A 13,379-nucleotide genomic window follows, 5' to 3' on the forward strand; every position below is an offset into this window, starting at 1 on the left:
AGCAGAAACATGAACACGTACTTAGTTTATATCTCCCTCCCCACTGTTTTGATAGCCTTGACAGGAATACAAATAGCTATGCATATATCTGATTCCCCACTCTGGCACTTTGAGTGCAGAAGGTGGGGGCCTGCAAGGATTCTAAAAAATAATACTGGCCACTCCAGGCTTGTATTAAATTCCCAAGGTTACAGCTTTTCTCTAACCTTGGATGGGTAGATGCTGCCACCACCAAGTGCAAAAACCCCTTTGAGAACCCAGGAAGGCACACTTGGGAATTCCTTCCTGTGGGGTACCCCCTCAAGCCCTTTCACACACCCCTCCAGGGAAGAGCTGAGAAAGAAAAAAAAGGAAATCAGCTGTTGCCACCAGCTAATTAAACAACATGCACAAACATCTTTGGGACACAAAAATCCAATCCTGTCCTTAAAAAAGGTAAATTTTATTAAAAACTAAAAGAAAGAAAATACACCTGAAATTAGGCTTTTTGCTAAGTTTTTAAAGAAAACAATTACAAGGATTAAGCATCAAGGTAGCTTCTTGAGGTCCAGCTTAAAGGTTACAAGCAAAACAAAAGCACCTGGGGTTAGCACAGAGGAGTCCACAACTCAAAGAAATAAAAGAGATAAACCTAATCACGTCTTCCTAGACATTTCCTGACCTACTTACATATCTGGGATTTCAAATGAGTAGTTTCTACTCATTTTTTTCATACCTGGCCCAAAGCTTTTTACAGCATCGCTGCTCTGTCCCCTCTCTCCGGAGAACAAGACAGACAGACAAAGGGGGAGTTTTTTCCCAATTTTAAAAAGTTCTAGCCTTCCCATTGGCTCTTTTGGTCAGGTGCCCATTCCCTTCCTTTTACCTATGCAGGGAGACTTTTTAACCCTTTACACGTAAAGCAAGTAGAGAACAGCTACTAAGAGGGATTTTTATAGCTAACTGGCTGGCTGGGTCCATAAAAGGGAGCTACTACCATCCGTTCATTTATCAGAATTCCATTGTCACATACATAATGGAAAAAATAGCTCTGTCATTTAACAATTCCCTCAACTCTATGTTTGTACAATTGTGCAGTTTTCTGAATGCCACTAGTAAATACTTTCAATCTATATAGAACCTTTAATTTAAGATCCAAAAATGCTTTACAAACAGTAAATCTCAACATCCCTGCTGAAATAGGGTATGAATTATTATCCCCATTTTACAGATGGGTAAACCAATGCACACAATGAAGTTAGGGGACTTGCTTGAGGTCATACAGCAAGTCAGTGGCAGAGCTGGGAGTAGAATCTGATTTCTGATTCCCACTACTTGCAATAGGTTGACAACACTTGCTTCCTAGATGTACTAGTGACTGACAGATCTGAGTACTGAGTTATACATATTTTTGAGGACTTAATAGTAAACAAAATGTTAAATAAGTATTTGTGTTGTTGACCCCTGGACAAAGAGACATGGCAGAAAGAGGGGATAACAAGGCATTCCAGAGCAGGTACATACCCCTGAAATGGTGGTCAGCGCCATGACTATTGGAAAACTACAATGGCAATGAAATCTGTCCTGAGTAGTAGACGCTGCTGCGGCCCTTGAAGCATAGCCGACTAAAGGGCTTGTACAGTAAATAAGATGAAACTACAGAAATATTTAATACATCCAAATGTATGTTCACAGGCCAACTGTATGAGTCAATTATTTAAGTTATGCTGTTAAATGTATATAATGTGTTGTTCTAGGCTCATTTACCTAATCTCCTCCTTTGCCCCCCCAAAATAAAACAAACTATACTGACAAGATTGTTACTAAAAAGAATCACAAGAAAAAGCTGGAGTGAATGGACAAGCCTTGCTATATGCCCTGAACACCCATACGCTCAAACTGTAGGACTAACATGGAAGCAAATTCAACAACCAAGAGTGCTCCACTAAAAACATTAGCCCTCCAGCCTCAGGAACACACAAAACTGGGAACTGTGAAAAAATCCTGACTGGTCAAAAACTACTAGGATGGAGTATGCGGAAAAAGGCAGTTCCTAAGACAGCCAGGTCCAAATCTATGCAGGGCTTTAGAGATGTAAGCCAACATCCTGATTTGCAGCCAGAAAAACTGGAAGCCTGTATGACCTACAGAGCAATGACATAATATACTCCGTACAAGGCACACTGCTAAATAAGCAGGTGTAGCGAGGCGGTGGGATACCCCACAGCCCCGCTGAGGGCCGAACCTCCCCTAATACCAACGTGGGCGGAGCCACCAGGTCCGGGGCCCGCCCCTCCGAGGTCACGGCCCTGACCCGGAAGTATAAAAGACCGCCTGCAGAGCTCAGTGGAGCCCAGGCCGGCGGAGAGAGCAGACGTCCGTGGCCGAGCTCCCGCTTAGGAAACAGCCGCAGGCCGCGACCGACCTGCTGACTCACCGGGCCGGTCGAGCCTACCTCTTGCCCAGTACCCTGAGGAGGACTGGCCAAGCCTGCCCCGTGCCAGGTACCCCGAGGAGGACTGGCCAAGCCTGCCCTGTGCCAAGTACCCCGAGGAGGAGCCGAGCCTGCCCTTCGCTACCTACCCAGAGGAGCCAATGCTGGTGGAAAGCACCGACGACACTAAGACGGCCCAGGTACCATACGAGGGGGAGTGTGGAAGTAGCCCGGGGGCAGCAAACCCCACTCTGGCTGCTGCACTGCCAGAGCTGATGTCAGTGGGTTGCGGCCAAGATCCCCACTGACAGCAGCGAGTTTCCGTCGCTGCTAGGGCCCTGGGCTGGGACGCAGTGGAGTGGGAGGGCCTGCATCCCCCCTGCCACCCACTCCTTGGGTGGCAGACTCCCCGCTTTTTCCCTGGCCTAGAGAGGCTGGGGGCTGCTACAAACCCCGACCCAGCCCCTGCTTAAGGGCCTGGGCCTCTGATTGACTATTTGCTTGCTGCCCCGCCCTGACCTAGGGCCTGGGCTGCTACAAACCCCGACCCAGACCCTGCTTAAGGGCCTGGGCCGCTGATTGACTATTTGATTAGTGCCCCACCCTGACTTAGGACCTGGGCTGCTATAGACTTTGCCTCAGCCCTTGCTTAAGGGCCTGAGTCCTGACCTCTTGGCTCAGCCCCTGCTTATGGGCCTGAGCCCTTAACTGTGGGTCTGCGGTCCCAGACTGCCACCGGACCAGAGCGAGGTGGTGGAATACCCCACAGCCCCGCTGAGGGACGAACCTCAGCCCCAAAACTACTACAGCAGGTAAACCACATTTTCTTCTAGTTGAGCAATTTTTCCAAGAGTAGCCATGTACTTGCTCCATGGTGAAGAGGAAAGATCACCACCTTCTTGCTAAGCAATGATAAAAACAAATCTCTTGGATTCCCAGGGAGGAACAGTATCCATTATGTCAGGTCAGAGTGCCAGTTGTAAATGTTACCTTGGACTGTCACAGATCAGCACTGGCATAGCCCAGGCATGCTGCAGGGTTGACACACTGATCCTCCAAAATGGGAGAGTGAAAGCATTTCTCTGGAGCAGCTGCAGTGGGTGGCTTAGAGCAACATTATAGTCTCGGCAGAATGAAGAGGAGGGAGTAAACTCTACAACCTACAGCCACAGCTTGAAAATTAGCAGACAGTCCTATTTAGATGGGGCTTCCAGTTCTTTTGCTTTGTCCATAAATGGGATTTGGAACTGAAAAAAGTTTTTTCCCCCCAGATTCAGTTCTTCCAGTTTGCCACTAGGGGACATTGATCCCCGAGACTGCTTCTCACAGCTCTTCAGGCTGGCTACCTCTCTCTCTGCTCAAACTTTGCCACAGGGAGGAGGGCAGCATCCTTGACCACCCCCAACAAGAACCAGCCTTCAGGCACAGAAAGAGCTTCAGCCTCATTCGAGGATGTAGGGTAAAGAGAGAGGGCAGGGCTCTGAGAAGGAAGTAAAACTGATGTAAACCAGTTTAAGCCCATTGCCAGGACTGAAAACCACAAGCAGTTGGCTCCACTTCTGCAGCAAGAGACTGAGATGACCCTAAAAATCCCCCTGCCCACTTAGTGTGTAAAACAAGTATATTAAGTCCTGGGTATATTCCAAAGAATCATTTACTAACCCTCAGATCTTTAGCTCAGCCTGTGCCGAATTGTGTATAATAATGGTCAGAAACCAACCGTGTTGATGGACAACCTGTATAAAACATTTACACGTTCTTACAACGTACTTTACTTGCATCATTGTGATGAACAATCACAAACGGTATCATGGTGCTGCATCAATAAGTGGGGCAGAGAAGGCAGGATTTAGTGGATTCTAGGTCTGGTAACAGAACAGATCTTTAAAGAACAACCTGAAAAAAAAACTATCAGTTTTGTGGCCCTGGCAATCAAGATATTCATGTGAAAAAATAGCTTAACATTCACCAGAATGACCACAAGGTACTACGACAGAGTCCTAGCCTATTTGGAGATTTCCCCCAAGCAAATTTTCATATATTGGCAGATATGGTGAATTGGCAACATTTGCTGAGTCAGTGCCAGTGCGGACCTGCCCTAGCACTACATAGCCCTAGTTAAGCAATATGAAAGAAGGCCCCATACTGTGATGACCTCTTCAGAATAATTATTCACTCTAATGACTGTTGCATATTCAGTAAATATTTATAAATACAACCTCAGCGTATACAACACCTACAGTCGTCTGTGGAGCAAGGCTGGTAGCTTGAAGACTGGGCCCATCAGCTAGTGCTCGTCTTCACTGCAAGAGTTAGCTTGAATTAGCGCACTCGAGTTACTCTACTGGAGCTAGCCTAGGTCAAGTGAAAGTGGAGTGAGAGCAACCACACTGCAAAACACCACTCGAGCAACACAGAGTGATCAGATTAGCAGATGAGTTGTGAGCTGCTGCATCCCCATTGCATTACTTGCTTGAGAATCAGCAGCACCTGAGCTTCAATCCAGCCTCCTTACAGGCCAGCTAGCTCAAGCTTAAAGCACCACTTAACTTGAGCTAGAGATACTTGTGTCTGTCCTGTTGTCTACTTAGGGGCAAAACCTGAGTTACAGCTGGAACGAACAATGCAGTGAAGACAAGCTCCCATTGTCCAGGGAAGAGAGATCTAAGCTGAATTTTGAACTTAAGCTGCTCAAAATGTTCATGTTTTCTTAAACCATTCTTTCCATTGGTATCTTAAACTGTTTTCTGGTAGAACACAATGCCCTGTATTTGTTCACTGGAATCATAAATTAGATCCTAGTAAATGAAACGTTAGGTTAAAAAAGATAAATGAGTCATTTATGCTAAATACTTTCAGTTCTGTTGAATTTTGGTATGGTCAACTGCAAAAACTTAGGACAAAAGTTTTCCTGTGTGCCACCTTTAACTAGTTAAGAAAGAAGACACCACACTAAATGCTTTAGCGCAATGGCACTGTTCCATACACCCCTCCCCCCCGTCTTAGAAAACACACCTTGCACTGTTTTGGAGTCAAGCCATTCTAACAGAACTATAATACTAACTGCCAAATGTGAGGAAAAATAAAAAAAAATAAACCAATATTCAGTCTACAAAAATCTGGGTTATACTTTAAACTCAATTACAAATAATAGCATTCATCTTTATAAGTTATTGTATAACTAATCAGTGGTGTCACAACATGCATTTGGGAAACAGAATCAATTAACTTTCTATCAAGCTCACAGCCTAATCTGGATAGCACTGCCAATAGCAAAATTAGACTTTCAATTCACACAAGAAATTTTCTGCCCAAATCTCAGCATGCTGCCAATGGATGAATAGGCCCTGTGCAGCTTCTGATGCAGTAAACCTGATTCAGTTACTTTTGCTGGAAAATCTAAGTCAGACATTTTGTTTTCCTTCATTCAGAACAAAAATGTATTCTGCTTTTGGCAGCAAAGTGTCTGCCCAGAGTCCTGCAACTGGCTTGGCTCAACTCTGGGGAAAAATCCTCCCCGCCCCTCCCCCCCAGCTGTAAAGCAGTGGACACTTCGTAATTGCTACTGCATCCTTGAGCTACAGTTTCTTCCATGATGCTTATCCTCTTGCTCCATTGGTGGATCTGCAAAGTGACAGATCAACAGGCCCACATTCTGCCTTCATAACCACAGATCCAAGGCTGTGCAGGTCATGACCACAGCTTGTGCAGCTTCCCGAAATCCTACCTCCTCCTCCTCCTCCCCATTAAGAGAAACCAGACCCCAGTTTTGCTCTCTGTGTGTATGTGCACATGTGCAGCCCTCTTCATTCCTCTTCACTTGTTGCGGAAGAGGAAATGAGAGACAAGATTTACCTAGCATCAGTGTCTCTCCCCCTAAATCTGTGTAGTATTTCCTGATATTTAAGAAAAAATAAAAGCTTAAAAATTATTTTACAATGTGATAGGGTGAAGTCCCATCAGATTAGGGTGATGTTTGTATCATACTGCCTTCTTACCAAAATTAAAAACAGAATGTTGTACAGAGCACATACTCTGTTTTTGTCCCTTTTAAAGGTATAACAATGCAAAATTGTAACCGTTTCCAGAGAGTAAGATTAGCCACTGCATTGCACAGCTACACAACTAACACACTGGATCCACATAACAATACCCCTGAAAAGCCCATTCATTAGTACAGGCATGATGTTTAACATGAAAGACACTTACTGATGGCACATCCAATGGACATCTTGCAAGTGGCAGAAGTTATGTTTCTCAGTTGAACTAACCACATGTACATAATAAGAGTCCAGGAATGTCACCGTGAGTCATTCTGAAGCCTAAAACGTCTGTTGAGTCAGTGCAAAGCGATGGAAGCAGCTAGAAACATGGCTGAGAGCTCCTTTTGTTCAGATTATCACCAGGGTGAATCATCACTGGGTTTTGCAGTCTGTTACTGTCCAGTTTTTAAGTTCTCAGCCATTCTGACTTTACAAATTATACCCGTGCAGCGTATAACTAGAGAAGGCATGTATCTATGCCATGTCAAGAGTCCCAGACCATTGTGATACCAGAAATAACTCAACCAATTACCACTCTTACTCTATAGCTAATTTGCATACATTTTTCTCCGACACTAATTTGCATGCACATTTTCATTGGCTGAATGAGGGAGACTGCATAGATTATGTGGCCCAACTGCCACACCCTTGCGCCCAACTGCCACTTGCACAAATCAACACCACTCACACAACACAACCAGCACACACAACTATCTCAAACTCACACAGCCTCTTGCCAGAGCATACACCCATTTTCCACCCACTCAAATCCACACACCTCTCCCAGCACAACACAACCCCCACATAAATTAACACAATCACTCACACAACGACAAAACCAGCACACACAATAACCCCACTCTGAAGGCCTACAATGTCTGTTGAGTCAGTGTGAAGTGATGGAAACAGCTACAAGCAAAGTAGAGAGCTTTTTCTGTTTAGAATATCTCCCAGGTTCAATCATCACTGTGATTCACAGTATGTTACTGTCCAATATTTAAGTTCTCAGACATTTTTGGCCTTTTTACACACAACTTTATGAATTATAGCCATGTGGCAGCATGGGCCTTCAACTACAAGATATACATTAATGCCTCAAATCTCAAGTATTCAATTGGAGTGAGTTGAGACCAATACTAAATCTTGGTAAGTTGATCATTGCTACACTGGTCTGCAGCAAATTTGTTCAATATGAGTAAAAATAAATTAAAAAGGGAGATCCTATTGCCCTTTTATTTTACTGCATTTATTCACTAGATAATCTACACTTTATCTGCTGGCCAATTGAGGACAAATAGTTAACCACCCAGATTAATTCTAAGCCAAAATGAACTTGTATTTTGTAAAGGAAATATTTTATCCATATGGCAATGGCTTGCAGGCTAACTATTCATATTAAAAACAGCATCTTACAGTAAAACATAGCTACAGCATATTACAGTATATTACTCCTCAGCTACAAAAATTATTAATGAAGAATGATGGACTATCTCAAAAGGCGCACTACAACATCACTCACCTGAAAGTCTTTTGTAAGGCTTGTTACTGCTTTTAGTGCCGTTTTGGTGTTTCTTGTCTATTGAAGGAGCTAGAATTCCTTTGCCGTTCAGAATCTTTTCTGGTGATGGTGGCACTGACTTAGATGTCAAAGAAGATTTAACCAAAGTTGGAGCAGGTATGGTGGATGAAGAGGCTGAGGAGGAGGTGATGGTGGTAGTGGTTGTAGAATTCATTTTAACATTGGCACCATCTGCCTTCACTAGGTTAGGAATTTTCTCTAGACTGACTACAGGAACAGGAACACTGCAAAACCAAAGAAAGAGTCTTCAAGTTGTATTTTCTGTACCACAGGATTTACAGTTTGACTTACTTCTACATTTTATTATGAATGAAACACAGTTATATAAGAACTTCTGAATTAAGTCACATAATATCCTGGGACCAGACTAAAAATGAGATACTTTGCAAACATGTAATATTTCGTTCAATCAGGTATTTACATTAACGGCCATTTTTCAAAGCATGAAAGTTTTGAGAACCAATTATATGGGTCAAGGTATGTATTTTTCCTTTTTACGATCCATTTTCCCCACTATTTATAATTCCTCTTTGGAATCTTGAAATTTAAAATTAGTCTTTTTATATAAAGATTTTATTCCTCCAATAATAGGCGCACACTTTTTTTTTCTGTACAGTGTTCATCATGATTGTGCGCTTTGCTATTGGCAATATTAACATTAATTAATAAATGTCCATAAAACATTCTCTTGCTTAGAAGAGCCCCAAAAGGTTATATGCATTTGGGGATTAGAGGAAAAGAAGTCACATTTTGAACTTGGCAACTTTAACAGTCTCCCTTTAAATATATTACAAACCCTAATGAGTTTAGCAGACCCTAAAATATATTTTAATACAATTTTAAGAATTAATAAACAATTTGCTTAATTTTTCCTTTCTAAAATAAGTTCAGCAATAATGAGCGCTATATAATTTGACTTTTTTAATAGTATATTTATGGCATTAACAAATTAACATTCTCAATTCAATAGCAAGAGGTGAGCAAGATTGGATTCATTTTAGTTTGATAAAGAAATTTATTTTAATCCTAAAATAATTTGACTTTACTGGCTGACATGTAAATGAGCAGACATGTTGTGAAGACGCACATTTCTTTGTCCATCCAACATCGACCCTCATATTGCCTGCCAGTTTCCTGCCTCCGGCTCAGGCCCTCCCAGGAAAACCAATCCTGATAGATAACATTCATGATAAAGAGGCACAGAGCTTTAAGCCCAGGTCTTGTTAAAAGGCCATAATGAAAACATCTCCATTATTCCACTCCTTCCCCCACCCTCTTTGAGGCATTGCTCGTCAGACAGGGTGTGATCAACTACTTTTTCAGCAAATACATATCCAGATGGCACGCAAATTCTCTGGTGATGCTCTCGGGGCATTATTCCAGACTGAGGAAACAGACAGACTGTCCTTGAAATTCAAGAGCTGTTCCTAAATATGAATAGAAGGGGATATTTGTGTAGCAGACCAAATCTTCACCAGTAAGTACAAGCGCCACCTCTGCTGCTTTCTCAGCTTTTGCTTGCTTGGCTAAGAACATAAGAATGGCCATACAGGGTCAGACCAACGGTCCACCTAGCCCAGTACCCTCTCTTTCAATAGTGGCTGGTTCCAGAAGAGAACAGGACAATTTATTGAGTGATCCATACCCTGTCATCCACTCCCACCTTCCGGCAGTCAGAGGTGTAGGGACAGCCAGAGTATGGGGTTGCGTATCTGACCATCTTTGGCTAATAGCTATTGATGGACCTGTCCTACATGATCTTATCTAATTCTTTTTTGAACCCTGTTATACTTTTGGCCTTCACAACATCCCCTGGCAACAAGTTTCACAGGTTGACTGTGCATTGTGTAAAGAATTACTTTCTTATGTTTGTTTTAAACCGGCTGCCTATTAATTTCATTGGATGACTCTTGGTTTGTGTGTTATGTGAAGGGGTAAATAACATTTATTCACTTTCTCTACACCATTCACATCTGTGTCATATCCCCCTCAGTTGTCTCTTTCCCAAGATGAACAGCCCCAGCTTTTTAAGCTCTCCTCACATGGAAGCTGTTCCATACCCCTAATCTTTTTTGCTGCCCTTCTCTGTATTGTCTCCAATTCTAATGCAACTTTTCTGAGAAGTGGCAACCAGAACTGCACGCAGTATTCAAGGCGTGGTCATACCATGGATTTATATAGTGGCATTATGGTATTTTCTGTCTTATTATCTATCCTTCTCCTAATAGTTCCTAACATTTTGTTAGCTTTTTTGACTGCTGCTGCACATTGAGCTGATGTTTTCTGAGAACTAACTTGATACCACTCAAGAAAAAGATCATGTAGTCAACAGCTAATTTAGACCCCATCACTTTGTATGTATAGTTGGGATTATATTTTCCAATGTGCATTAATTTGCCTTTATCAACACTGAATTTCATCTGCCATTTTCTTGCCCAGTCACCCAGTTTTGTGAACTCCTTTTGTTAACTCTTTGCAGTCAGTTTTGGACTTAACTATCTTGAATAATTTTGTATCATCTGCAAACTTTGCCACTTCACTGTTTGCCTCTTTTTCTGGATCATTTATGAATACGTTCATCAGCACTGGTCCCACTGCAGATCCTTGGGGAACCCTGCTATTTATCTCTCTCCACTGTGAAAACTGTCTATTCCTACCCTTTGTTTTCTACCTTGTAAACATTAGAGGACCTTCTCTCCTATACCATGACTGCTTACTTGCTTAAGAGCCAGGGATGTGGGGACCTTGTCAAAGGCTTTCTGAAAATCAAAGTACATTATATCCACTGGATCACCCATGTCCATATACTTTTTGACCCCCTCAACGAATTCTAATAGATTGGTGAGGCATGATTTCCCTTTAGAAAAGCCATGTTGACTCTTCCACAAGATGCTGTGTTCATCTATATGTCTGATAATTCTGTTCTTTGCTGTGGTTTCAACCAATTTGCCGGATATTGAAGTTAGGCTTACTGGCCTCTAATTGCCAGGATTGCCTCTGGAGACTTTTTAAAAACAAACAAACAAACAGCATCACATTAATTATCCACTAATGGGTTCTAAAGACTGAGCTAGCCTCTAATTTTAACCCCCAGGATAACCTAGAGCACCAGGCCATCCTGGACACAGATACTTCTGATGAGTCAGAGTATAAGAAGTTGTTTAGTCTAATCATTGGCTTACAGACCTTTAAACTGTGTGCATATTATAGATGAAAAGAAAATGCATTAACTGGATGGGTACAGCACAAAGTTTCCCCTTATCACAATTTTATTAAATGTTTCTTTTGAAGCACCAATCAAGTTTATTAACTAAGGACATTATCACTGCAAACATTTTAAGAGAGCAGAGCATGTTTACAATTGTGCTGATTCTCAAAAATTTTATATTGTTAACCATGCATCTCCTACTGAATCAAGATAGAAACTGAAATATGCTAACATAATATGTCTTTAAGTGGAGGGTTTTTTTTTGCCAGGAGCATAAGTTGCCAGTGCTCTGAGATGTGCAATGCTACCTCCTGACTTTGAGTGGAGTTCAAGATATTGAATTTTTTATACAAAGCACCAAGTGACTTAGAACTTACCTGTTTGAGAAACTGCCTCTTCCCATGCTGCATTGCTGCAGCTGGCAGAGGTGCCAGGGCTGGAGTTCCCTTAGTTTGAAAGAGAAGGAGCTGCTGACAGGTATTCTGTGAGGGGCCCTGAACTTTGGAACCTTGGTCCAAAATAGCCCAAAAGTCTATTGATCTTCAGGGCATGCTGCAAAACCTCTCTTTCTCCAGGCTTTTGAGGAAGGTGAGCGGAAAACTGGAATGTGTTACTGAAGGGCTGGGATCTGTGGCTGGAGCACCTTCCCTCTCCCTGGTTTTGAAGAGTTAGGAATTTTTGTGAGTTCAATCCTTGAGAGAGCTGTATTATCAGTGTGATTGTACGTTTTAACATGGTAAAAGTACCCAGAGGAGATTTGTACAAATCATACACATATCAAACCAAAAAAGAATTGTGTAGCATAGCAATATCCAGATCTGGTATTAATTAGATGCAACGGTCAAAGAGGGCCAAATTCTGTGGTGGAAAAAATGGTTTTGTAAGTTGGTCAGAAAACGGGCAAAACTGTAGCTTAACTTGTACCCACTCTGCATTCAACAGGTATAAGAAACCAGTATAAGTTACAAGGTGATTGCACCCAAAGCAACAGAAGGGTGTAAAATAAAGCATATCCCTTATACCTGCGTTTCCTACTACAGTGTCACTTCTACATTGACATAGAATTTGGCCCTCTGTTTGTATTCCCTTCCCCGACCCCCTGAATTCATTCAGTTAAAAGATAAGACACCATTTATATAAAAATGACTTCTTGGAGAAAACCTATAGTCTTCTTACACATGATTGAACTACAGTAATTTATGAACAGAGGAAATCATGGCCAATTCAACTCAGAGTCAAGTAGTTTTTATTATGTAAAAATAAAGCTGGGTAAGTTTTCAAGACACATTTTTATTTTTATACAGAAATTTAAAAACACTGATAAGCAATAAAAAGGGGCAAAAGTGTCCCCCAAAATAGATTCTCTATTTTAGTATTAAAGATAATGGAGTAAATAGGCTAAAACAAGAATAATGGCAGAGAACTTACTTGTTTTATATTTACTGCTAACTCCGAATTACAGAGTCTTGAATGCATATGGACCAATGAGCTAACTGACAAAGCCCAGGAGGGGTTACTGGCTTGGGTAAGTTTCGGACCACCAAATCAAACCAGAGAATAGGATGAGTTACTCCTTCAACACCTGTTGTCTGTAATGTGTGGAAAGAAAACTTGTGATGTTATGGGGGACTTTAATTTTGGAGACATGCTGGAGGTCTCATATAGCCAGAAGTAAAACATCATTAGAGTTTCTAAAAATTATACATAATTTTCTAACACTAAAGGTATTGCATTCAACACAATGCAATTATTTGGACCTCATTATGACAGATAATGATTAATCAATAACAGAGCGGGAAGCTGTTGGTTGCTTAGGGACCAGAAAACTTTAGTTTTTCTCCAAGAGATCACTGATATAAATGGTGTCTTATCTTTTCACTGAATGAATTGGGGTGGGGGGGAAAGGGGGAAAGAAATACAACCATGACCCTGATTACATTCAGTATGGACAAACAAAGGAAAAATCCCAACCAGTAATGTATACACTTGGTGCTTCAAAAAGGCTAATTTTCCAAAGCTGAGGAAAAATATGAATTAAATTGTTTGGGAGGAAAATTGTGAGTTCTTTAAGAAGAGTTTATTAGATGGCCAAAAAAGCCATGATTCCACAATCAAGGAAGAGGACAACTTTAGCTA

The 13,379-nt window shown here is 41.8% G+C and overlaps 1 protein-coding gene across 10 annotated transcripts in view; it reads right to left on the reverse strand.

The window, feature by feature from the left end:
- Positions 1 to 13,379, reverse strand: part of ATXN7L1 (ataxin 7 like 1) — a 183,571-nt gene that overhangs the window by 31,713 nt on the left and 138,479 nt on the right. For all 10 annotated transcript variants that reach the window (XR_008443842.1, XM_054018381.1, XM_054018367.1 and 7 more), the window contains one exon: positions 7,976 to 8,259. Coding sequence is in view for 9 of the 10 variants with exons in the window: in XM_054018381.1 (XP_053874356.1) it covers positions 7,976 to 8,259 (284 nt within the window). In the remaining variant the exon portion in view is untranslated. The remainder of the gene's footprint in view (positions 1 to 7,975; positions 8,260 to 13,379) is intronic.

This window comes from Malaclemys terrapin, chromosome 1, assembly GCF_027887155.1.
Source record: "Malaclemys terrapin pileata isolate rMalTer1 chromosome 1, rMalTer1.hap1, whole genome shotgun sequence".
NCBI classification, from domain to species: Eukaryota; Metazoa; Chordata; order Testudines; family Emydidae; genus Malaclemys; species Malaclemys terrapin.